Genomic DNA, 27,082 nt, shown 5'->3' with positions numbered 1-27,082 from the left:
GGGAAAATTATTGTTGTGGCCGATTTTATTGGTCAGAATAGTGGCGCCATATGGTGTGAAAATCGAGAGTGTGATGTCAGTAATGGGTGCATGCACACACTTCTTCTTTTCTCAGTTTTCGAAACTGGTAACTCTGAATGAAAGCTAAAATAATTGAATTACAGAAAACTCATTACAGTGATACCTCGGCTAACGAATGCCTCTGCTTACAAATTTTTCAGCTAATGAAGATTTTTTTCGTGATTTTTCTGCCTCTCTATATAGATTCGGCTAATAAACATTCTTGTTGATCTGGATGCACATGGCAACATAAGATAGTTGTGTCGTGAGCTGAATTTTAGCACCAATCAGCAACAGAATCGCTGTCACTCAAACCTGATTAACTCATATCCACCTCTGAATCTTTTTCCAGATGTGTCTTCACTTGTCTTTTTTGAATCATTTCATGTAAAATGAAAGATTAAGCTAATAGAAAATGCATTGAAAATGAGAAAGTGAGCCTATGTGTGTTTTAAGATCATGCATTCTTTTAGTACAAGACTGAGCATCAAACTGAACAGTCTAGTCATTCCGAGAGCTTATCTTTTCTATCTGCATGTATCAGACACGGAATGAGCTGACTAAATCACAAATGGATGGGGACGTCCAAGAACTCAACTGAGTTTGTCAATACCAGCTATAGTAGTCTGAAGCAGGTGTTAGTCACACACACAGTGTAAAATAAATAGATCTTCAATATCTCATATTCCTGTAAATTCTCATTTATCAAATTTTGAAACTGTTCATTTTAAATTTCCGTCAGCTTTTGTCTTTTTTTATAGCACTCCCTGGAGTTTTTAAAAATTTTGGGCAAAGGCTGGAACGAATGAAACAATTTTCAAAAGAAAGATATGGGAACTTGTGTTTCGGCTAACAAGCATGATTCCGGAACGAATCATCTTCATTAGTCAAGGTATCATTGTACTCTATCTTAGTTCGATGCGTGTATCTTGTTACATAATTATTTTTACTCCCCATCTTTCTCTATGGATAATTGATGTTAAGAATATTTTGTTCGACATGTAAATCTTGCCAGATAATATCAACAAAATTTTCGCAAAATATTTTCAATGGGAAAAAATACTCATTTTCTCGCAGCAAAGAATGCTTAATCGATTCAAAGAACAACACTGTATTCTTTTTTCTGTACAATCAGCTATGAATCAGATTCTCAAACAAAGAATGATAAACTAGAATGAAAAAAAAAATCTGTTTTATCTACAGATATACTTACGAAAGAAAAGATCATTGTTTGCAAACGAAAATGTATGGCCGAATATAATAAGGACCATGCTGTAAAATCTCAGTCCATGTAGGACCTGGATATTTTCTTTCGATTTGCTCTCAACAGCTAGTATTTTTGATGCATTCTTATGCAAAGAGAAGCTCAACAGACATTCTGACGACAATGCTGAAAATAGATTACACAGACACACACACATAAGGTTAAAACTAATCTAACAATATTCATTAGGTCACCATCAAACATAGAAAAATTGTCATATTTTACAGAAATAGAACGTTGAACAGTTAATTACAAATAAATCTGAATGATGTCACTTACAGTTTGATTTATATTTTTCCTCACAAAGTATTTCCGTTGATAAAGTGGCAGCTTTTTTAGGTGTTTTGTTCCTGAAGATATCGTAGCACGTTCCTGCAATAGCTAGTATGATAACCACCAACAAGAGAGTCCTGTGAAATGTTTTTTTTTAATGTGTATTAATATGAGTGTTGTCATTTCATTTTAAACTGCATAAAAAGAATTCTGTTAATTTTTCATTTGGTCACACCCAGAGCAGCTCTTAGGAGTGTGCAACAGGTCTAGTCCCACCAGCCTCTCGCACTTACAATAACAACAATCCCTTTAATAAATTTTGGAATTCTGCATTTTCATCTAGAAAGAAATAATTCTGGAATTTTCAGAACTTTCATCATTTTCAGAATTCTGAATTTTCATGAATTTCTGAAGTTATTTCTTTCATCTACTTTGAATTTTTATAGACGTTGGAATTATTTCTTGCATTTACTCTGAATATTCGTGGGTGCTGGGATTATTTCTTGCGTGTATTCCGATTTTTATTTGTGTAATAATTTTCTGAAGTTTTGATTCCCCTATTTTGCACAATATATAAAATTTGGAGCTAAGGAGCCCAGAAATTCTCAAGACACTGTGAGCTTTTATTTTTGTACCAGGCACCGCATCTTGCAAGGGCCGCCCTAGTCACACCATGGTCATTTAATGCACTGATAGGTCAATTAAACCAACCCCAAGTGGATAGACCAGGGTGTTCAACCTGACATTGGTAACTGTTTGTGGGCCAGAATGCAATTAACCCTCTAGCTGTGGGCAATGAAAATATTGCACTTCATGTATTGTATGAAATTCACATACTATATAGATAGTGGATTAAAATACCCCACGATTGATTTTGTATAAAAAATTCAAAAACTGCCCACAGCTGGAGGGTTAAGTAGCTCAGAATTTGAATATCCTGTTGCCAGTTTCGAAAAGAAATTGTCTGTCTGTTGAAATATTTGTATCGTTGTAGGTCTGCTGATTGAATTCTAAAGATATGGACTATTCTAAACAAATGGACAAACACATCCCAACTGGCAAATTAAACTCAGGCCTACACAACAAAAGATTGGTGATCTAATCATACAACTGCTAAGCAGCTGTACAAGAGAATGTGTTTTTAATTGTTGAAAAATATAATCTTCATCATCAACTTCATATGATTCATGAAATTTTGCCAGAAAGTGAGAGCAGAATTTGACGGGATGAATGACCAGAGGTGAAAAAAGTAGGGTATTCATGTCTTGATAAATAACTAAAATCAGGGACTGACAGATCGCAAGCAATAGATTAACCACACAACTAAACAAATTGGTATTAGCACCTAAAACTTTCCATTGTGTGATTAATAAATTCAAGCGAGCCTGAGGCCAACACAAAATTTTCAGAATTTATGTCAGCTAGCCTGTCAACTAAGAGATGGGCCATCAAATCCCAAAGCAATGAAAGAAATATTTTGGACCATTTTTTCCCCAGAAAAAAATGCTCGGCTCTGAAATCTAAGAACTACTACTACTTTACCGCACACCAACTCTGGTCATATCGCTGTACAGCAATTTACTACCGATGGAGTTTGGTGGGCAATTAAAAGGTCTCGTGGTCGCTGCAGGAGAGGAAAATAAAAAACTTGTTATCTATGTTCCTCCCCCCAAGTTCCATAACTAGGCAGGAGCAACAGCACAGGGCGCCCACTTGGAGGTGGGGGCACAATCAGTCTAAATGTGCCAGGAGCCGAAATACAAATTGTAGCACATAGCACTGGAATGGCTAGTTACGGCACTGCTCCCACCCCTGCTCCTCAGATCGTACCCCAGGGACCCTGAAGGTAGCCTTCATGGTGGAAGATGAGCATCTTACTGCTGAATGAAAGAAATATTTTGGACCATTTTTTGGTGCACCATTCTGAGGCAAGAAATTATTCTGGTGGTTACAATTTTTTTCCACATTTGTCATTTTGAACATTTTCTTCACACTACGGTCATTTTCTGCAAACAAAACGGCATGTTAGACCGGAACCAACAGTTTATTGCAGATTCAAAATGGCAGTATCAGGCTTTTTATATTTCATATGTCTTGCAGGGAGATTCTGCTCTGTTAAACTTTGAATTACATGCATCCGAGAATCTAACAAAAACTTACAACAAAGCTACAATACCAACATGCTAATTGAAGGTTTAAACAAACTTACAAAATACAAATAGCTGCAGAATCTTCTGAGAAAAGTCTTCGAGTTGAACATGTTGGAGTGCTTGTAGCATTACTGGAAAAATGAGCCCGAGCAGCTGAAATTCATAAAATAGAAAATGAAACTGCAATCCATAATAAAAAAATATATTTATAATTTTTAAGTTTCTTGATCCTGTGGAAATCACTCCATTTTTCTATTAAACACTTCAATTGTGTGGTAAATTAAAGCAATAAATGCAATCAGACACATCACCGGTGTGAACACAAAATCTCATTTGTCAAAAAACTGCACTTTTTTAGAAGTCAAAAAACATAGAAAAACAGCAGCAATAACTAACTGGTTTCAATGCATAGGAGAATTTATTATAATATCATAGCTGGCGTTCTATTGGTCAGAAACATGACATTTTTTATGGAACATGGGAACACTTGTGAAGAAGCTTTTAGGGGGTATAAAAAAAAATAGAGAATTTTGACAAATGGCACTTTGCACGCACAACGATATAAAAACATATAGTGGTACTTCAAGAGTGCTTTGTTCATGAAAGTTACAGTTTGTGAGGTCACTGATGTGCCATAGTGTATCAAATATCAGACAATTCAAAAAAGTATACAAAAAAATTTAATTCACATATCCCAAACATTCTTACTCGGTTCGAGAGCAGGTTTTCCCACATTGAGTTCTTGGGTCTTTGGCAAAGTTAGATTAGAGAAGCTTCATTACGCATTGTGAAAATCTAGTATCTTATAAAACAATAGAGGTCCCATCAATTTGTTTCAGACACCACGAACATGAAAAATTCAAATACTATGGCATGGTCAATGCTCTCCCTCCAATTAAAAAGCACATATGACAATTTTTTGTGTTTTTGTTTTGCTGATGTCCGATCTTACAGCTCTCAACATTTCATCAGAGTGCAATGCCAAGATATCTTGCCTCCTTAAAAGCTATTATTTCAGCAATGACAAGATTTTGAAAAGCACACTTCTCCATCACACGTTTTACACTCCCTCCCTCATTTTGCCAGATGAATTGGTAATGGGCAGAACCATCTTTTCTGTTCATAAATTCGCAACAGGGGTTAAGAGATGGTGTTTGAAATTGATCTTTTCTTCTTCCCTTTGCCTAATACAAAAGGTAATAATAATAATGTGATCCTCATGTATTCCCAAGGAATCTGCACGGTGCGTCCAGGGAATTTGTGTTAGTAAACATCCATGCCCGAACCGGAATTCGAACCCAAACCTTCACAGTGAGAGGCTAGCTCCCTAACCATTCGACTGCCAGGCGGAGAAAGAATTTTTATACTGTATATCTATCCGGGCTTGACTAATTTGAAAAAAATTTAAGAGCCAAACAATTTTTTTCTAGAAAAAACAGAGGATACTAAAGATGATGGCTTATGGAAAATTCACTGCTGGAAACTTTGACGACAACAATTCACTCCCATGATTCACCATTAGGAAACTTCACAGACCAACATTCCATTGATGGGAAATTCAGTATTGGGAAAATTCATCGACAATAGTTTGACATAAACCAATGAGTGAGCAAAGAATGACTGAGTGAGTCAGTAAATGATACAGTAGTTAGTGAAAGAGTGGTTAGTGCTTGTGAGTGAGCAACCCAGTGGTAGCCTCAGTGATCTATATAATGAGGTGATGGAGTGACAGAATGAGTGACCTAGTGAGTAAGTGTTTACCCCTAAGCTGTGTGAAAACAGAATATTTTCCTTGGACCATATACATATATGTTGAATGGTTTCACACATGGATGGCAGCAGCAATCAACTAAATAGCTCATGAATGACACAGACCACCAGATGACGACGTATATATAGAGAAAAATGTCCAGGTCAAGATTCCTCGAAAGACTGATTATATTGATGATTTTTAAGAAGAAAATTCATCTCTGCCAACATGAACACCGGTTTCTCATTTGCCGGACAAGTGCTATGTAAAAACAGAATATTTCTTCCTTGGACCGTACGTATACATATATATGTTGAATAGCTCCGCCCACACACGGACAATAGCTACTTTTATTTTATTATGCGAAAAATAATAAAATGTGTGTGTGTGTGGGGCTGCTGGCTGATCTGCCATCGCCCCCCTCCCACAGCAAGCACATCATGACTCTGCACTCCTCGGGGGATGTCAAGACATTTAGTAACAGCTTTGAGTGCAAGTGAAAAAGAAAAGATAATAAATCGATAATCATTAAAAAAATTGAAGATGTAAGAAAGAGAGGAGGAAAAATGTTACGGGTGAAATCAACCTTTCAGTTGCCTTCGATTCTGTGTCATGCCAACTACTCTAACAGCTGCTGCTAGCTGGTCCTGATTAAATATATAAACTCTCGAACATCTATTTTCTCTAAAATGCACATGCGCTCTCAGAATGGACACCTATAGTAATGGTAAGTGCTAGACGTCAGCTTCTCTCGGATTATCCTTTATAAGCACTAGAGACTGGAAGGCCCCCAGGTGATTGATTGTGTAACAGAGCAACACCAACCTAGTGAGTTGATGATAGAATGAGTGATCTAGCGAGTGGATGAAAAAGTGAGCAACCTAGTGAGTAAATGAGTGACCTAGGGAGCAAATAAGTGACTTAAGAGATCAAGTGAGTGACCGACCTACTGAGAGAGAGTGACCGAGTGACATAGTGAGCAGCATTTTGAGTGAGTGACCTCATTCATTCCCTCATATGCTCACTCACTCATTCATTCATTCACTCGATCATTTATTCACTCGTCCAGTCTCCCACTCAATTGCTCATTCACTCACTTATTAATTCATTCATTTGTTCATTCACTCATGTTGAACTGCTGTCTGCGAATTGTTTGTCGCAAATTTTCCCAATTGGTGAACTTTCCTGGGGGTGAATTGTTGTCTGTGAATTTTCCAGACACGCAACATGATTCACCTACCATTTATAAATAAAAAATAGTATAGAAATTACAGGAAAAGTGTCACACAACTTCAAAAATCATTTGACAACTGCTGCCACTTGGTTATCCAAAATTCTTTTTCTACCAAGAACAACCACAGTAAGCCCATCATATCTGAAAATATAATATTCATCAGCATATTCTGGGGCAGTGATGGACAAACTTTTTTAGGAGTAGGCCAAAAAAAGAGAGAAAATTTTGGCGGGCCAATATATTTTTTACAAAACATTTCTATACTATTATTTTAAAATCTGTGATGGGCCGGATAGAACCTCTAAGTAGGTTGTAGTTAGCCCATCATTTTTCTACGGAATAAAAAATACTGACTTACAGTATTCAGCTGTGAAATGGTTTCATGAATGATTTTTAGTCTTTTTTGAAACTCTTCTGAAACTTGGTACCCCTTCAACAAACAGTTGAATCACGCTTTAACGAATACTGTTATAGTGAAAATCTCATTTTGATGAACGTTTTTCTTATCCCCCAGATAAGTTTACAGAGGAACAATATAAAAAACTGGAATTCCTTTACAACGAAGTGATTTCTCTGGTCTCTTGGAGTTCGTTATAACGGGATTCAACTGTACTAGTTGACACACAGACATGAATTTTAAAAAATTGTGCTGTCCTCAGATGCCCATTTAGCTATCACATATTGAAAATTTTAGGGGTCAATTCTTATTACTAAGGCTTCATGACAACCTAGTGCCTGGGATTTGTCAAGACCTGGTGTTCATAATATTTCCAACATGGCGGAGGTCTTCTTCGACCACCTGCTTGTATCTCTTCACTGAGACAGAGCGGAGGGCCATGATCTGGTTAGGAGGAGGAGGTATACATAATAGAGTATTCGTTTTCTAGTTTTATTGATGGCAGAGTAAGGGGTGGGAAAGAACTTGCATGTATACACAATCTCCTTTACAAAAAGATGCACCATTTTCAATGCAGATAACATGCAAACAAACATGCAAATTAAACACTATGCACATATATGTTATTTACCAGCATTAACAGCAGACCCTATTTCTTCGGCTGCACATGCTGATGGAATACATAATCCTATAGCTGGATTACTGTTAATCAATTTCGCCCATGACGCTGGTGGCAATGAAGGCTAGAAGATAAGAACTGTTACAGATTAAAATTAAAGCTTTAATTACAATGTGATATAATTCAAAAACTGCAGCAGTGATTTTTGAAAACATTAATTTCTGAAGCAAGAGATTTCAAAAGCGTGTGAAAATGTTGACCCAATTTGTGTAAGAACTTAAAGCGACCTCCTATTTGTAAAAAATCCTGTATCACACGAAAACAAATACAGTGGAAAACTCTCCCTAATACAAACTTCTTGGGACCTGAATGATTCTGGGTTAGGGAATTTCCCGGATTATGGATTTATATATTTCCTAAGTTTTCGTGTCTAAAGCAATAATATAATTTGAGATATATTCATATTTTCTATGAAAAGATCATTACAAAACAAATCAAAGCATACATGGTGGTCATAACTTTGTGCTTATATTAGTCGCTAGCTGCCGCAAAAATCAATGAATGACATTTGAGATGTAAGTGCTTCAAAGTATGCATTTGAGAATGAAGAGATAATTTATGGTCACTGTGGGATATTTGTTTTATTAAACTACGTTACATAATTAAGTCAATACTAAAATACAAAATTCTGATTTTCTTGTTCTTGGAGATAGAGACCGTGTGGCCATTCTTGTCATTGCTGATCCATGTTCTGTCTGGGTGTTGCTATTGTCTACCCAGTAATACTGTTCTTCTTCTGTGTTGCCAGATATGAATGGCATTGGGCCATAACAAATAGCACCATAAATACCGAAACAGGATGCAGACAAAGGAAAATGTCACGAAGGGGTTAACGCACCAACCCCTCGATGGGGTGGGGGACTTCCTGCAGCAGTAATGTGATTTGCATTGGTTGTTTCCATGTTTCTTTCTCTGTGTCTAGCGCTGGCGTTTGTCATGATTCAGACACTGTTCCAATGCCACACCTGGTCGTTTACTGCGTCAATCACTTTGCAATGTGAGTGGTGCTATTTTCATTTTTTTAAATTTTTGATGCTGCAACTGTAACTTAGACAAGCTACGTTGTTGATTCTTTTCTCATTCTCAAGCACCTATATCTCAAATTTCATTCACATTTGTTGATGGTGGGAGCTCATATATTAGCAAAGTTCTTTTATTACCTCCTTCGTGTATATGCTCCTTTTCCCGGGGGAATGTTTACGAGATGCATGTACGGTTTAGCAGTAGTAATGGTTATGTGATCTCATGCTATTATTCTCTATTTTACCCAGGTATATTAGAAATCTTTTTATAGGGTGCAATAAACTATATACATGTGCTTCATTTAATTTTTTTACATTTCACATGAGCATATATCATTGGTTAGAGAATTGCCGCAGATAGCAAGACCAGGAAATTTTAAGGAAAGGAGAAAGCATTGTAATAAAGTTGCAAATTTTTACAGTGGAGGAGGATGGCAGAATTATAACCCCCTGGTAGATGGCATTTCATGGTTGATTTACCTGCTCTAAAAAAATGAATGCATGGTTTTTAATCATGGTGAGTTATAAGAGTTAATGAGTCTAGTTTTCACACTACATTTTGACATTTTACCATAGGATTTACTACAAAATCTAGAGAGTCACCCACTGTATCACTACTGTTTGGCAAGGTAAATCTTAGCAAGCAGTATTTTCCTTGTATGATGGAATCTTGAGATTGCTCTATTCTCGTATTCAAACATTCTGTGAAGAAACCAGGAAATGATATTCCACCTTCCAAAAATCCGCTGGCAAGTTTCCCTGTCGCATCAAGAACTAAAAATGAAAAATAAAAGGAACAATTAATATTTAACCAATAACAAACCAGTGATAAAATAATACAGACAGTAACAGCATCTATATATATATAAAATTGATTAACGGAAGTAAGGTGCTTTGCATCAGTCCGAGGTTGTGAGCAGTTCTATCTATAAGATTGATTTTCTGTATTATGTGTCTGCGTGTATATATTCTCTATACAAATCTACAATTTCTGATCAATCATTGCCACATTTTGTATATATAACAGATAGGGCTCGACTTGAACCATATACTGCTTTAAAAGTCTGTCAGAGTTAGGCAAATGCCAAAATGGCCAAAAAGATGTCAGGCAACAATGGTTTGTGGGCCTCAACAATGACTTTTGGAATGTTTACTTTGGTTACTGTGGTTCCCAAACAATAAGAGTTTCAGACATGTTTATTCCTTTACAGTGGCCTGTAGCTTCTTCAATGCAATCAGTACATAGAGAAAACCCTGGCAGCACTGGGTATTTGTCGTACTTTACAATAGCCGCCTAACTAAAAAACTATGGCAACATTTGACAATATAAAGCAGCCGTTCTCAAGCTTTTGCCACCCGCTGCTCCACAGAATAGTCACAAGAAGAACCATTTCATGGAATTGAATAGATAAAGTAAACGTTGGCGACGCCCCTGGGAACCGTGATGCAAACTTCGGGAAATACTCTGATATACAAAGGTGATCAAAATTACAATTCCTCACCTCAGAGGAATTATCAAAATTTCAAAATTTTGCCCAAGAGGGTTCACCCACCATTTATAAATAAAAAATAGTGTAGAAATTTGCAGCAAGTTGTCACACCAATTAAGTATTTATTTACACATTTGACAGCTGTTGCCACTTGGTTTTCAAAAATGCTTTCTACTTACACGTCTGCCAGCCTGTCATATCTGAAAATATAATATTGATCAGCATATTCTAGGGCAGTCAGTGATGGGCGAACTTTTTTAGGAGCAGGCCAAAAAAAAATTTTGGTGGGCCAATATAATTTATCATAAAACATTTCTATTATAGAAATAATAGTATAGAAATTCTGAACTATTATTTTAAAATCTGCAACGGGCCAGAACCTCCCCTCCCCAGCGTGGTCCAACCTCTCGGGGTAAATCGCTTATATCCCTCTTGGGACAGAGCGTGGACCATGTCTGGACTTATAGATAGAACCTCTAAGCAGGCTGTAGTTTGCCCATCACTGTTCTATGGAATAAATGCTAACTTACTGCATTCGGCAACGGAAAAAAGTTTTTTTTTTTTTTTTAAATAGAAACATAGTACTGTTAACAAAGAGGGAAGAGCATGTTTAACATCTGTGGAATCACAATGCCTGACAAAGAAAATACAACACCATGAAAGAGTGAGTAGAATGTGATGAAAATTGGCAGACAGAGAATGCACATAGAAATTAGTGATTTTAATTTCAAGCAAATAACGTAATATGGGGATTGAATACATGTTAGTAGGAAGTAGAACCATCTCTTGCGGGTTATTAGGCCGTGGTCTAAAGCATTTTCTTCCTGATGTTTCGCCCACATCTGTGGCAGGCATCTTCTGAGGTTAAGATGCTGAAGTTAACAGTAGATTTTCACGACAAGCGAGAAAGGCTTCAAGTGTCACCTGAAAACTCTGATTGGTGATACCGAGGTTCCAATGAGTAGTAATAACCAGTCAAGACCCTCTCCATCATCAAGCTGTAGTGCAAAATGCCATGGCTAGATAATTTTAATTACTTTTGGTGATACCTTACGTTCACCTAACGCCACTTTCTTTTACAAGAAAAATAACATAACTGGGGTCCCCACCGATATTTCCCATAAAATGATTAAAATAAAAGTTCACTTTAATAATCCACACTTAGGGGGGGGGGCTTAGAATACTTATTATGAATATATCCGATTAGATATGAAGAATAAACAAGTACTATGTACATATTTACACCAGGTACCAGGATCACCAGACATATACGATGACTAAACTGAAAAGAAAGCTCAAGGGGTACACTTAATTATTATTTTCGAAAAAGGACTTCATCAGGGCCAAAAGGTGGATAAACCACCAATATAATGCAAGATAAGTTATAATTATTTGCAACATTTATGCCAATTTTATTTCTCACCACATACTCAGCATGAGCTTAAATCATGTCCAAGGAGTTCAGCTCACTCCCCTCCCCCTTTTTTAAATTAGTATAACATCAATTTCAGAAATTGAAAACAGTTAACTATTATAGACCTTGTATTGCTGCTGGTCTCTGCATATGCAGAAAATTTTTCGGTCGTGGGAACTGGAGCTTCTCTCCACTGTTATAAGAGATCTCTGCAAGATGTTGAAATTCTGATTGTGAAAGTGTGCTGAAGAATTTCTTTGGCAGTCTCTTTGTGTACAATGGAATATTCTGGATTTTTGCATCTTGATGGATATTACTGTTATAAACAAACCACAGCATGCCAATATATTTTCGTAAAATTTTATTTTGAAAATGTTAAGTTATATCTTCTTGCATGTAGCCATACTGGCACAGCATACAGAAGTACCGGTCGTATTATCAACTTATATAGAATCCGTTTATTTCTGATGGAGAGGCTAGAATGCCTCCTACATATTTTGCTAAGCCTAAACGAGACCAGAGTAGCCTTCAGAATGGCTTCACTGCACTGGTAGGAGAAGGAGAGTGCTCTTATCCACTATAATGCTAAGATATTTAGTGTGTAACACTGGATAAATAAGATTGCTAAGCACTGTAATGCGAGCATTGAATGGCAGCTTAGTTTTGTTTGTGAACCACATAAATACAGTCTTAGCCGCATTCAATTCTACCCTGATTCTTACGCACCAGCGCTCAACCAAAGCGACGAGTTCCTGAAGATGAGACAAGGCCTTCCATGGTTTCTTGTCAGTACAGCAAAGTGTGCTATCGTCAGCATAGAGCACTGTAATCCCCTTAGGGGAGACAGGAAAATCGTTCATATGGAAGTCGTGGAGGAGATACGACCTAATACACTTTCCTGAGCTGTGGATGAACCTATCTATCTAGGATTAGAAATTGAGTTGTGTACCTGTACTCGGAACTTATGCAAGTCGAGGTAACATCTAACAAATTTGATGATATTGAAAAGCATGCTCACGCGAATCATTTTAAGTAATAGTCCATCATGCCATACTTTGACAAACGATTTCTGCAAATTAAAAAAAGCTACCGCTGCAGTGCCTTCATAATTTCTGGCTTCTTGAATGCATTTAACAAATTTTAAAAGTTGCGTGCATGACTTTAAATCTGTGCTGCTTGGAACCTATGATATTCTGTTCTTCGGTGAACTCATGTACTCATACTGCCACCACTCTCTCAAAAAGCTTCCCTAAGGAGCTCAGAAGAGAGAGATTGGACACCAGTTGGCCGCAATGTGATGATTTTCTCCAGGTTTGGGGGAGCACTTTAATAAGAGCTTCCTTCCAGACTTTCGGAAGGAAGCTACTATGTAATCTATTATGTTATCAGGAAGATTTTTGAGTGTTGCGTTTGTGATCCTATCCTGACCAGGTGCCTTTTTCTCTTTGAGATGTTTGATAACTGCACACACTTCCTCATTATTCATTGGAAATAAAGAGGAAGGCTGTTCACAGCGACAGTATGTCTGAAATATAACTCCACTTCTCTCAACATTTGCAATATGCTGAGGAGGAGAGTTATTAGAGGGAGAGAATTGGCTCTCTCTCATATGTATCTGCAAATACCTCTACCTTTTCTGAATCTGAATATGCAGTGCCGTTAGGCCCATAAATAGATGGAATTCGCTTAGGCATGGGCCTGCAAATTTTATATACTTTGTATAAAGTACCACCTGAACAATAAGCCTCCTGTAGAAAATTCATGTAACGTTTATTCATGAAATCTTTTATCTCATGTGATAGTTCTCTCTTAAGTGCTCTATATACCTGTTGTGGAAGTACAGATTCAACGTTCTTTCCCATTTCCTTCGAAACTTGTTCTTAAGTTTGATTCGCTCCTCCAACCAGCCAGGAAGGCCTAATGGATTGTTGTTAGCAACCTCACGTGATGAAGTGTTGGCTGAGTTCAAGATAATATCCATGAGTTGTTGGATGTCTGCCTCACAATTTCAGGAATGCTGCCACCAATAGAGAAAGGCCCTGTAAAACTAGCCAACTTGCATTTAAATACTGGCTAGTTCACAATCTTAACCGACTTGTAGATATAAGGGATACTGAAATCTGCTTCCAAAAGTATGGGATTCTGATCAGATAAAATAGGTTGAACATCAACTGACATGGAGAACATGAGATTTTTTTGCAAGAGCTATATCTGTTATATCTGTAGATTGACTAGCCTGATCAGGATAATGTGTAGGAGAAATTGGTGCAAAAGGTTGTATTCCTTTACGCATAAGTATTGTTATATATAATATATTATAATATATATATTTTAATATAAAAATTCTCAAGTAAAAAAAGCCTTGTCCATTGACAGTGTGCGAGTTCCAGAGATATGATTTGGCATTCATATCACCGCCCAAAATAGCTGCATGAGAGCAGTCAAAGAAATGTGTGAAAAGTGAAATGTCTATTGTATTGTTGGGTGTTTGTAACATACCTTAATTCTAATCTTCTGATTGTTAACAAAAATTTCTATTACTATCATTTCGCATTGTGTTGAAAGTTAAGATTTCGAGTGTCATTGAGTTGTCCTCAATGACATATGGACTTCTGAGGCTTGATCAGACACAGAAGAGGCACATTGGCTGTTTTGAATGAATGTTTCGTGTGCTGATTGGCTATCGTGGTCATTTCCTCTCTGGCTCTTGTCAGGGGCACATCTCAGCTCTCTGCGCCATAGAAGTAACAGAACCTAAGTAGGATACGCCTTCATTTTTTCCTCCTTTCGATTTATGTTGTGGTGAAGATGCATCCCATTTGGGGTCCTATTACTTCAGCTGTGCAGAGAACCGAGATGTGCCCCCCCCCCCTCCCCTGACGAGAGCCAGTGAGGAAATGACCACGACAGCCAATCAACACTAGACTCCACATGCAGCAAATCAAAGCACAACACATCCACTTAAGCTAGTCAATGCAGCTCCTCTGCGGCCTACTAAGCCTCAGAAGTCTACGTAGAGGACAACTCAATGACTCTAGAAGCCTTTCTTGCTTGTCACAGAAATATATGCTCGTTTAACCGCAGAAGATGCTTTGGAAGATATGGGTGAAACATTAGGAAGAAAATGACTTAGACCATGGCCCAATAGCCCGGAAACCGCTTGTAAGTCATTGAACGCCAGCCACGAAAGTCTCAGAGAATAATATTGTCATAGAGGGTATCGTTACACAGAATTTTCACTGTATTAGTAATAAACATAACAGTTTATCATAAGTTAGAAATCTTACCTTCCTTTTCTTGAACAATTCCTCATCTCTATCATCAATAAAGCTCCAAAAAAAAGTAATCGCAAGCAGTTATTGTGCAACAATGTAGCAATGATCATGGATTTCCCACCCATGTTTAAATCAATGATACAGACAATAGCATGACTATCCTGTTCTGCTGATATTGCCCTTATTACACCTTCTATTTATAAAATTCTTATAAAAGAAAATTGCTTGTGTACGGTCATTTCAAATTCCCTCAGAAGTAAATGAGTGGCAGCAGGGCTGCCTTAAGAGCAACATTACCCCTCCCGATGGCAAAATGTTTTTCTAAGCTTCTCCCTCGCAGTAAGAGATAACTGCCTATCAATTTACATAATGCGATCTAGATACAATTTTTGATTCATTATCATGAGGCCCCCGGCCATGTCCGAGTGGGGGCCCATACATTAAGACAGCACTGAGTGGCAGTAAAATAAATACTTCAGCTTAAGATTCCTAGAAAGATTGATTATATTGATGATGATTTTCAATAAAAAAATTCATCTCTGCCAACATGAACTCTGGTCTCTCATTTGCCGGACATGTGCTATATTCCTAAGCTGTGTGAAAACAGAATATTTCTTCCTTGGAGCGTACATATATATATATATGTTGAATGGCTCCAAACATGGACGGCAGCAGCAATCAACTAATAGTTCATGAATAACACAGGTCACCAGATGATGATGTATATGTAAAAAAAGATGTCCTCTCCACTTGTTAATACAAGATTCCTCGAAAGACTGGTTATACTTGTAGATAATGATTGCTGCCGCCATCCATCTCTGAGCCATTCAACGTATATACATGCTCCAAGGAAGAAATATTCTGTTTCGATAGCTTAGGGGTAGAGCACTCGTCCGACAAATGACACCAGGGTTTGTGTTGGGAGGGATGAATTTTGTTCCCAAAATCATCTGTAGTCATGTTGGCCATTGTCTCATATTGGCAACCTGGCACAGTTGTATGAAAATACCAAATTGAGTAAATAGTTTTCGTATAAATTTATAATAAAGTGTATGTTTCCTACATCTTTCATCAAGTTTTCATTTGACTGAACCCAATGAAATATTTTCACGTGTCAGTTTACATTACACACAAAGGCCATGATTCCATAACCAAGGTGTCTGTCAAAAAGGCAAACACACAAAAAACTCCTTAGGAGTCTGTTTTATTTTGTTTGTTTTTTTGTATTTTTCATGTATTTACCTTATTCGTTGGTGACTTTTTGATATTCTTGGATGAAGTTGACCTACTCTTCCATCTTCAATTCATACTACGTTGAAGATGTTTGGATGATTAAAAATATTCTGGATTGTCAAGGGACCTTGATGCAATGAGAAATCACCAATTTGGCTGCAACCTTGCTCATAGAATCTTACCCTATATTTGGAGGGTTCAGACAAATTATGGTCTATGTTACATTTTTGCAAAATTAGTTTTTTGACTAAATATAGCTCCATATAGCTTCCGTTAGTTTCAGGACCTGGTCCACTTCCTGGAGCAGCACCCTGAGGATATCAGAGCACCAGAACAAAATAAAGTCACCCATGCATTATGAGATCTACTAGAATAAGACAGCAACTTTATACATCTGCTTAGAGTAGTCGAGGATAGATATGATTCACGCTGGCTTACAGAGAATTTGATCACAGGTAGCAATTGTTATCTTTTTTTTGACTAGTGTCTTTTGGACTGAAGCAAACTATGTGGTGCAGCGATTGGATCCAACCAGCTGCAGATTGATTCAGTTACTATCAATCAATGAAAATCCCTGAAGAGAAGCTGATTAAATTTGATCAAGAACTATTCCTGATTATGCAATTAATATAACCTGTGATTTATTTACCTCTATCAATTTTTTAATCATAAATTTTATACTTGTTGTTTACTGGCGATGTGCATAATGGAGCCTGCCCATGTAATAATTTTTCAAGCTTAATAAATGGCTAGGTTCACCGATGGCACCAGAGTTACCTGGGACAATGTGCTTACATTACCGAGTGTGACAGAGTCTAGGTGTCTCTCGGTTCCTATCACTATCAAATAGCTTCCGTTCAGTGGCAGCTCATGATCGGATATTTTGGAGGGGGTGCAGATTTCTAAAAATATATCTATCTGTGACCTGTAGTCAAGTACAAGCACAGCCGCAAAAATAGGAATTTTGCTGTCCCCTAATTTAAAATTATTTTATATGGTGTTCTGTTTCCACACCAAAACTTGCCACCCACTAAACTTTTTCGCCTGGGGCAATCACCCTCTCTGCCCCCCCCCCCCCCAGTTCCGGCCCTGAGTACATGTACGATATACAATTAGTAAAGTATTGCACTGCATTCAATAATTTTTGTTTAGCAAATTATTTTTCACATTATCTGTATATCTAGGCAGTAAAAAACTAATAATGCTCTATCAACGCAACATGAACTTAAATAATTTGTGCAATGAGCCTTATCGATATCTTAGCATCAACGTTGGAAATCATTTAAATCCAGCAGTTGCCATCAGCAATGGTTTTTTGCAAATTGACGAAAATGCTTACTTTTATTATTCTAATTTAATAGATTTCTTATATTTTAATGATAAAGTTTTAAGCATATATTATTTTTTTATATTCAAATATATTCAAATTTTAAAAAATGCAAAAGATACAACAGATTTAAAAGATAGCTGATAGATGGCAGCATCAACATCCGGGGCGCGGTTTTTTTGTGTGGCCAAACGAGTGTTATAACTTTTGTTAACTATTCCCTTTCTCCCTCCTCGTGTTCCTCAGTAATAAGTGATCTCGTTTGGCCGCATGACAGAAAGCACCTAAAGAGAAAAGAAGAGCATGTATTGTTCCATGGAAAGCTTCGCTGAACCTTGACCATATGACCTGTACTTTACGGAACCTTTTTTTTTATCAGTGCCTTTTGAAAATATTTCTTTTCTAATTTAACAAATTTATTTGAAAAAAGAGAAATTCAATGTTATTAAGTTGGTACCAAATCCATTTGAATTAAATTAATTACTTGAAGTTTTGAAGTGCCGTCGAACCTCCCTCACGAGCTGCCCCTGCTTCCATTACTGGTTCCTTAAGTTAGTTCTTGCACAAACCCACATATTTCGTTGTTACGTCATTTTAAACTACTGAGATCCAGAGTTCCATAATTGGAACCAGCAATGAACCCACTTGGAAGGGGAGGGCCTCGGGAATGGCCAGCTACGGCCATGATTGGAACAACAGTCTATATCGCCATTGTGTGTGTGTGCGCCTCAGTTACCTTTCCAGATGGAAAAACAATCTATGTTACTCTCAGACAAAAAAAATTGCAGTTTTTAAGCGATTTCCTGTAAAGTTTGACAAAAAACGATGTAGACTGTTATTCATTTAAACCCTTAATTTGCTTAAAACTTAATGTTTCCTTCCTCCCTTGATTATCACCACAGAGAATTACGTTTCACAGTTTAACATTTTAATACAATTCTTGTTTAACAATGGCACAAGACAAAAAAAAAGGAAATCTAAAATTTTAACATGAAACATTGAAATTCCTGAACACGGTGATACATATGAATGACCAATTACATATACGGTAAGGTCATAAAACAATTTTGGCAACATACGAGATTCCCAGCAGTCGCAAAAATTAACGAACGGTAATGAAATTTGAGACATAGGTGTTTTAGAGTATGTGTCAAAAGAGGCGGGAAAAAAAAAAAGAAACGTGAAACCTAGCTCTCGCATTTACGGTTACAGCAACAAAGTTTTGAAAAATTGAAATAGCCTTTGAATCAAAATGTTTTGCATTGCTCTGTAATGAACCCTCAGCTGCGACTGGAAATGTTCTGCGGTAAAAATTCCCATAATACTGTTTTCTATACTTTTCTTCAAAATTCTTCCAGTTTGTTCTGCAGCAGCACTGATTGTTCTACGGTTTTCGGCATATTCTGCTTTAGCATGCTCGGCAAATGCAGAATTATTACTTAATCTTGAGATGGAATGGCTCAGTGTGGGCCAACTTGCCCAGAAACTTGTCCGTGATGTGTAGTTTGAGTGTTGCAATAAGTCATAGCGCTACTATCCTTGTCATCATTTTGTACTCATGACTTAAGTTTAACGTTACATTTGACCTTTGGTCGTTAAAATTTCAAGCTAAAATTAAACAATTTAAACCTTGTGCCTTAGCACATTTATTACGAGCAGGTGAGGATATTTTTAGTCAATGATCTAACATTGTGTTTGAGGTCCTTGTACATGTCCAGTATCGCCATACCTGATCTACAACAAAACAACAATAATTCCGATTGCTGTTCTCACCAGTCGACAGAGCTGATCCATTTCAAGATGTGATAACTTTATCCACCACATTTTTCTCGCTGGGGGAAAAGTGACCTTTCCTACTTGAGCCAACCATCTTCCCTCAGGCTTTGTAAGCAGTCTCCGAAATAGACGATCTGCCAACGAGCTGACTGTGATCCAGTAATTTGTATCAAACAAGCAATAGAATTACTCTGGCTACCTGAACTCGAGCAGAGTGTTTTGAAACCTGGGAAGAGACAGGGACTTCATGTTGGGGCGAGATTGTGAATTTTAATTCCTTGTAGGCAATGATTATCTTGCCTTTGTGATCCATATTTGTTGATCATTGAATTTTGTGTTCGAAATGTAAAATGTAAACAAAAAGGAAAGGGGAATTCAATTCTTAATAATAAATAACTTTTGATAGAAATATACTGCTTCCTGTTTTCAATTTGTTGTGTGGATCATAAAAAAAAAATTTAGGGATGCAACAGATATTAAGTTGCAAACACTCTTTTTTACGCATTGTAAAGTGATTGGAACATTAAAAATGGCATTAGGGAGCTGTACCTGCAGCATAATAAGGGCCAGCGATAGACGCAGGCAAAGAAACACGTGAAAACAACCAAAGCAGATCATATTACAGCAGCAAAAACGTTCCTCCCCCACCAAGGGGTCAGCACACCAAACCTCTGTGCCTTGTGCCGGCAATCATGATGCTAAAGAGGCACCTTTCCAATAGCATTTGTGGTTTCTCACCAGACTAATCACTTAGCAATGCATAAAAATGAGTGTTGCCATTTGAATTTTTCAAAATATTGTTGCTGCCACAATAACAGTGAGAGCTAATGTTTATTTTCTCTCTTCATTCTCACGTGTATACTTCAAAACACTTATGTCTGGAATTCCATTTGCATTCCTTGATTTTTGCGGCCACTAAAGGCTTGTGTATTGGCAAAGTTATTTTATGACCACCCTGTATACATACTTCACTGATAAAACATTTGGCAGAAGCTAATCAGACAGTTTACAGTCCTCACTTTAAAGTTGAAAGTGAGACAACAAATAATGATATAATGATAGAGAGTTAGTAACATAACATGAATTTCACACTTGAACAAGCTTCGTCCGCAAACACAGAACTCAGCGGCAATATTTCTTGCGTTTGATGTAACGGACAAAATACTTTGTGTAAGGACCATATGGCGGTTTCCTGTAGTTATTGACGGTGACGCAGTTGACTTGGTACCTATCGGGATCACTACGAATCATCCACAAGTGACACGACTTCAACATATTAGGTGTGACGTATCGATCCAACCACAGTTTATGAAAGGTACCAAACTTTTGACTCGCTTGCCTGGAAATCTTCTCGTGTGATTTTCTAGCATTAACTAAAGCTCTCCTACGATATATCAAATCTCCAAACCCGACGGCAAAAACAACTTTGTAGGAATCTCTTTGAATCTCACCGACAGTATTTTCGTGTATTATCATGTCCTCGCAGGCACGGTCAAAACATAAATCTTCCGAATACGATTCCTCAGAACTGACAGTATGTTCATCTTCCACAGCTGCTTCTTCTCGCTGGGAACGGCCATGATCTAGGGATGACAGAACTGGAGTACCAACAGTATGTTGTTCGTTTGACACAGTTTTTGAGACACACATCGATTCTTGCTCGGATGACGTGACTTCAACCAAAGAAGCAACTTCCTGTTCATCTGGTGCAATACAAACAGAATCTATTTTGCTGGTTGAAATTTTGCTCTCGTCCTCCAAACCAAACTCCTTCAATTCAACATTTTTATTTTGCAAATCAATTCTTTCTGGGTTAGTCGCCACTTTGCCTTTATCCATGGCAGTCATTACGTCACTGCTACTGTTGACACCGGATGTGGAATCGTTAATCTCATGTTGATCTTCAGCTGGATTTCCAGTCGAACCTAAACTCTGAGAGCCGAAACTTTCAGAGTAACGTTCACATATAGACATTCCGGTCTCCTTTAAATGAAAGAGTAAATGATTGGCAGATATTTCGATTGAATCTTCTTCATCGTCACTTTTTTGCATTGGAGTCAATTTGCCAGAATCTGTACCATCATCATCATCATCGCTCTTCAGAGCCAACTTACCTATCTTAACAATCTGAGATTCAACATTTCTATCATCAGGCAAATTACTGCTATTATTAATGGGTTTATTTGACATTTCATCTTTCGAAGCTATAATTTCAATATCTTTGCGCCCTTTCTTGGATGGCTGTTGGGCTTTGGAAGAACGAGGGCGCTTGAGACTGGCCCTTTTTCTATTTTTTCGAAACTTCTGGATGGTAGCACCGCCTATCAACTTGGCCCTACGACTCTTCGATCTGTCAAATTTCCTCCTGGGTTTATCAGATTTGTGATACACTGATTCTTCATTGGAAACAGTTTCCTCGAGTTCTGATGCATCATCAATTTTTTCAGCCCTCTTGCTTTTTCTACCAACGCTACTCGTACTTACTTTTCGCTTTTTCTCCATCTCAACATTATTTTCCTCGAAATCTTCACCGGCTTCAAAAACTTTTGATGTCCCTCGTTTTGGCCGATTCCACCAGAATTTCTTCATTTTTACTAGATTCCTTTTAAGAAATGGCAGGCGGATCTTGACATCTGTGTCTGTTGAATCAGGATCCATGTAGCTATCAAAATAATCGGAATATTTTGCTGCGACTACAGGATCACATTGCGGTTCCTTGTCGTAATCAAGCAACTCGATGGTCAGTACTTGTTCCGCTGTGTACCAGATGATCCTGTAACAGTTCTCGTCTTCAACCATTCCCATAACTCGACGTTTGTAAGTTTCTTCGAGCTTTCTCAACGTATACGGGCTTAAAATCTCATAGAGATTCACGTCCTCGATATGTTTGGTGCAGAGTTCGATGCACTCCTGCGAAGCATCATCATTAATCAACTGGTGCATTTGCTTGATGATTTGTGGTATAAGTTTGTCGAAAGTGTAACTGACATATGCTTCGGTCCCAAACATATTCCTAGCTTCTTCCTCGAAGGTGTATGGATCAATCTTATTCATTAGAAGCAGTCTAATTTTTGCGAGAATGATTGAATATGTAGACTGAGAATCGGCTGAAGAGGAATTTCCCTTGGTCTTTGATGATTTTTCGAGTTTCTCACTATGCCTGTGAAGAATAGCGAGTCTATTGATCAGCACAAAGAAAAGACGGAAAAAGATATACCACGAGTTGTTAACGAAAAACAAAAAATATGGAAGATTAGTCTTGATTGGCTGTTTGGCACTGGTTCGACCTCTTCCTCTGCAATAGTCTGTCTGTCCTGAATCACATTCCCTATTCCTGTCATCTTCGCTTCCTTCAAAATCTTTGTCAGGCAACTCTTTACATGCGGAGGAAGAGCTACGGAGATTTTTTTTCACAGGTGGATCGTTGTTGAAAGGCATACCGATATCGATTCCGAATATCTCAAGGATGAAATTCAAGAACAGATCTTCGATTTCTCGCTTATCATCCTTGTGTATGCCTGTTTGACGCTTTATGTGCTGCGAAAGGAAATCTGAGGCATCCTTGAAAGCATTTTCATCCCTCAGCCGTATTATCATGTGCGGGGAAGGAAACCTTCCGACACTACCTTCAAGAATCTTTTGTTTTTTCTCTTCAAATAAAGTTTCTATCTCATTGATGAGAGTTTTAACTCTCAGATTTTTACTGTCCACCTGTCTGAAATTCATGCCTTTAACGTCCAGAGCTTTCGGATGAATATTCTTCACCTGGTTCTTCCACATGGCATTGTACGTTTTCTGATGCTCCTTCCACTCTTTCTCGCGTACTCTCAGCCTGTTCAAGACGATCGGAACAGCAACAAATGGATTTCTCTTCAACCCTTCTATTAGATCTTTGGTCTTGTCACCATAAATTCGATTGAGACACCTATATGCTAAGACTGGCGAATTTCCACCTAACGTATCATCGAGTACAAATTTCCCTCTATCTTCATCAGTCATCTTCGCCATCCTCTTCTGTAAACTTTCAAGTAACTGTATGCCGTAAGCATTAGTTTGAACTGCCATGTCAAGTTCAAACTGCTCATCCTCGATGCGATACATCGTTTCTTCATATTCGGTTTTGAGAGAAGGGAGACATGTGGATTCTTCAGACCACGTGGGAAAAGACACCCAAATGTCATTAATAACTTCCTTGCACAGAGGTGTACGACCGGAAGTTTTTTCTTGAGGACACGTTGATGATGATGGGATTGCTCTGTAGCTGGCACATTCCCTTCTCCCGCAACAATAGTCAATCTCCATGGCCAGGTCAGGTTCTACCGTTTTTAAATTCACTATCTTATGAGGAACCTCTTCGATATATTCACCCGATTCCGGAATATTCAACAAATCTTTCAGCTCTTTCAAGAGTTCCGGAAATTTACCGAGAAATGGTGTGACACACTGAACGAGTTCGTGGCGGGTTAAAACGTCAGTGACAAACAAATTAAGGCACTTGCAGAAATTGTCGTAAACCTCCTGATAAACCAAAGCGTTTTTAACTTTCTCAAAGAACTTCAATCCTCTCAAAGTGCCGTGCTTGGCTATAGACGCAAAAGAATCGTCTCTCAGGTTACCGCTGCGCTTGACAGCTTTGTTTGACGACGGATCTCCAACCTTGGACAGGTCATTCCCATCACCCGAAGTGTGTGTGTCGGTCTCACACAGTTTGGGTTGCAGCTGACTCTCCACTTTCACTTCCCGTTGGGTTTCCGTTGCAGATTCTTGGTCCTTGCCTCCTCCTCCAGATGGCTGAATTTTACCAATCGCGTCCTCCAATCTCTTCCTCAACGATTCCGAATACAGGATATGTACATATGACGGTGGCACATACATTTCGAATCCCTTGAGGAGGTCGGGGAATTGCTGGAAAAGCCTGTTGACGCGAACTAGAAGGTAAGGGAGATTGAAATTCTCGCTCTTCATCAACTTCATGACATTGCGAAACTCTTCCCAGTACGTTGGCAAATGCCCTATTTTCGCTTTCACGGCGATATAGTAAGCGATAGATGCCTTCACCGTGAGCGGTGGGCGTTTCTGAGCAGCGAAAAGTCTCGCCCTCACCAGTTCCTCGGCGATGCGTGAATGCTCTTTCTCTTGTTCGTAGGCGAGACGCCGCAACTTTTCGGGGTCTTTACAAGCCCAGATCTCATAATCCGACATTTCCATTGTTAGGCTTGAAATGTTTTTAATTGAAACCGTACGGGGGAAAATAAAATAAAAAAAACCACGAGGAAGCTAACTCAACTGATCGGAAACGTTAACCCAACCAAATAAAGCATAGTAAACATGAAAGCACATGGACCAACAACAAGACGGCCTTGACCTAACTGAAATTCATTGCTTTCAAAATGAATCTCGAAACAAACGTAAACGAGTTGAGTCAAGTCAAGTTTGAAATTAAAAAAATAAAAAAATAAAAAAAATTCCCCCTTGTTTTTAATCTGATGCAAACACTGAGCTATAAGTAAAGTTTACTTATAGCTCAGTGGATGCAAAACAAAGTTCGCAAAATATAAACAATCGAATCACCTCTGACCATATTACCTGAACTCTGCTGAACATTTCTGTTATGTTTTTTTTTTAGTGTGACCAAGGCCGTCCTGACTTTTGCCTCTTTTTTTTACACATTTTTCTCAGTAAACACCACAACTTATAGCTCAGTGGTAAACACACATACACGAAGCTTGTTTTTTTTATCCTTTACTGCAGTCAAGAACTTAAGATAACTTTGATACTTTTATTAATTAAATTATGATAGTTTTGATATGCAGCCGAAAACCCGATTTAACGAATAGGAAGAAATTGGTAATTTAAATCACCGTTAAATCGGAGTCAGAATTATTAAGCAGGGTTTTCCTAGGAATAGGTGTTTCGCGCCGCGTGAACCGAACAGTATAATTTTGCGTCAGCAGCAACGAGTTACATAATCACGCTACGCAATTGTGTTTTCCTAGCATGGCGCATCAGATCAGGGCGGCTATATTATAGTCTATGGCCTTGGCATCAGCTACTCTGTCGTCTGCATGCTCCGGTTTGAAGGGAAGGGACCAGACCAGACCAGACTCAAAATTTTTCGGTGGTGACTGGCCCTTAAAGCGGGCCATTAGCCATCATAAAGGCTGGGGCCCCTTGGGGACCCCCGGTGAAAGAAGGGAAGGGAAAGAATATCGGCAAGACCGCGGCGCACGTCGCATTTGACTGCTCCAGAAGCAGTCGGCCAATCCAATACCTTCTGCAGCTTCTTGCTCTAGAAGGTGTTGACCAATCACGCCCGACTTAAAGCGCCGTCGCGAGCAGTATTGCCCTTTGTAGGAAAACATTCATGCTACTTTTCTTATTGGTGAGTGGGCGGCGTGTCGCGCTTGGCGAATCACGTTGCGCGCTTCACAGGAAACCTGATCCTAGGAAAACCCGGCTTTACGAACATGAACACACTCGAAAGACGAATCTAAAATCTAACTTACTCTGGTGTAGCTGTTACAAATTATTTCTGACAACAATTGAAAAAAATATACAGGGTGTCCTGTAAGTGGTAATGTAGCTCTTATCTCGTCGACCGTTCGTCATAGAGCTATGATTCCAGTTCAAAAAATGTTCAAAAGACATTCAAAAATTACCTTGTACCAGTTTTGAGAGTGAAAGTACAGCGTGTCAAAAAATAAAAAATAATCTAAATTTTTATATCCTCTTGTCCTCTAACTTCCAATTAGGAAGTTGTTGCTCTGTATCTTCTGAGGCCAACAGAAAAAATTCCATGTTTCTTAGTGCAATATTCGCTAAGATATTTGAATTCAAAAATCGGAGAAAAGTTATGAAAGAACAGCAAAAACTAACGGACAACCCGCCTTTCTTTCATTAATGCTGTCCTTTCCTAACGTTTATTCGATTTTTGAATTCGATTATCGCAGCGAATATTACACTTGGAAACTTGAAATTTTTTCAAGCGAGATAGGGCAACAACTTTCTAATTAGAAGTTAGAAAAACTTCTAAAAAAAGGGACCGTATAAAAATTAGACAGGGTACAAACTTTGAGTCACTTTATTTCTTTACTGAAATCCACACATGCGGACAGCATAATGTTTTATGAGATATTGCGCCCGGGTCCTCATCCGACTAAAATCCGGTTCAGTTGGTGTGTATCGATTGGCCACCGTAACCCTTCCCACGCATACTCTAATGCAGTGATTCCCAATGTGAGAAAAACATTTCTGAAGAAGGGGGCGATGGGACAAAAAAGGTTGGGAAACTATACTCTAATGGCTTTATTATCTCCTTTACTCAAAAAGAAACCGATTCCTGCACCACACTTTTGTTTGTTTGTCTATAAAGAAGAGCTGAAGGTAAAATCCTGGGAAGTCAAATCTTCGTATTGTTATTTTGTGTGAAGAGAAATAAAGAAAATTAAGAATTAATTCGTAAAAAGTTTTGTTATATTTAGTTTTTTTATTCGTTAAATGGGGGTTTGACTTTTTTTTTTCTCTGAATTTCAGAAACGAATTCGCTAAATCAGGGAGTTCATTGAACCGGAGTTCGTTGAATCAGAGTCCGTTATGTCGGGGTGAGATTGTAACTATCTACCGCCTCACCCTTTTGTCATGTTCAATGTTTTTTTTTTTCGCGAAACACATTTTCAGTCGCTGTTGGGATACGCAGTTTCACTTCTACTTTTTTTTTCGCAATTTTCAGCAATTCTAT

At 38.1% G+C, this 27,082-nt stretch overlaps 1 protein-coding gene across 1 annotated transcript in view; it reads right to left on the bottom strand.

The window, feature by feature from the left end:
- The window catches only part of LOC149083730 (nose resistant to fluoxetine protein 6-like), a 55,983-nt gene that overhangs the window by 16,367 nt on the left and 12,534 nt on the right, over positions 1-27,082 (bottom strand). The window contains exons 2-6 of the mRNA XM_089234205.1: positions 9,437-9,603; positions 7,760-7,871; positions 3,807-3,900; positions 1,604-1,734; positions 1,274-1,450 (exon numbers count right to left, since the gene is read on the bottom strand). Coding sequence (XP_089090331.1) covers positions 1,274-1,450; positions 1,604-1,734; positions 3,807-3,900; positions 7,760-7,871; positions 9,437-9,603 — 681 coding nt within the window. The remainder of the gene's footprint in view (positions 1-1,273; positions 1,451-1,603; positions 1,735-3,806; positions 3,901-7,759; positions 7,872-9,436; positions 9,604-27,082) is intronic.

Source organism: Pholcus phalangioides, unplaced genomic scaffold, assembly GCF_987345545.1.
Source record: "Pholcus phalangioides strain wild (caught in Gottingen) unplaced genomic scaffold, Ppha-v1.0 ptg000008l_1, whole genome shotgun sequence".
Lineage (NCBI taxonomy): Eukaryota > Metazoa > Arthropoda > Arachnida > Araneae > Pholcidae > Pholcus > Pholcus phalangioides.
The sequence above is the reverse complement of the archived record's forward strand: the minus strand, read 5'-3'. Positions and strand labels throughout refer to the sequence as shown.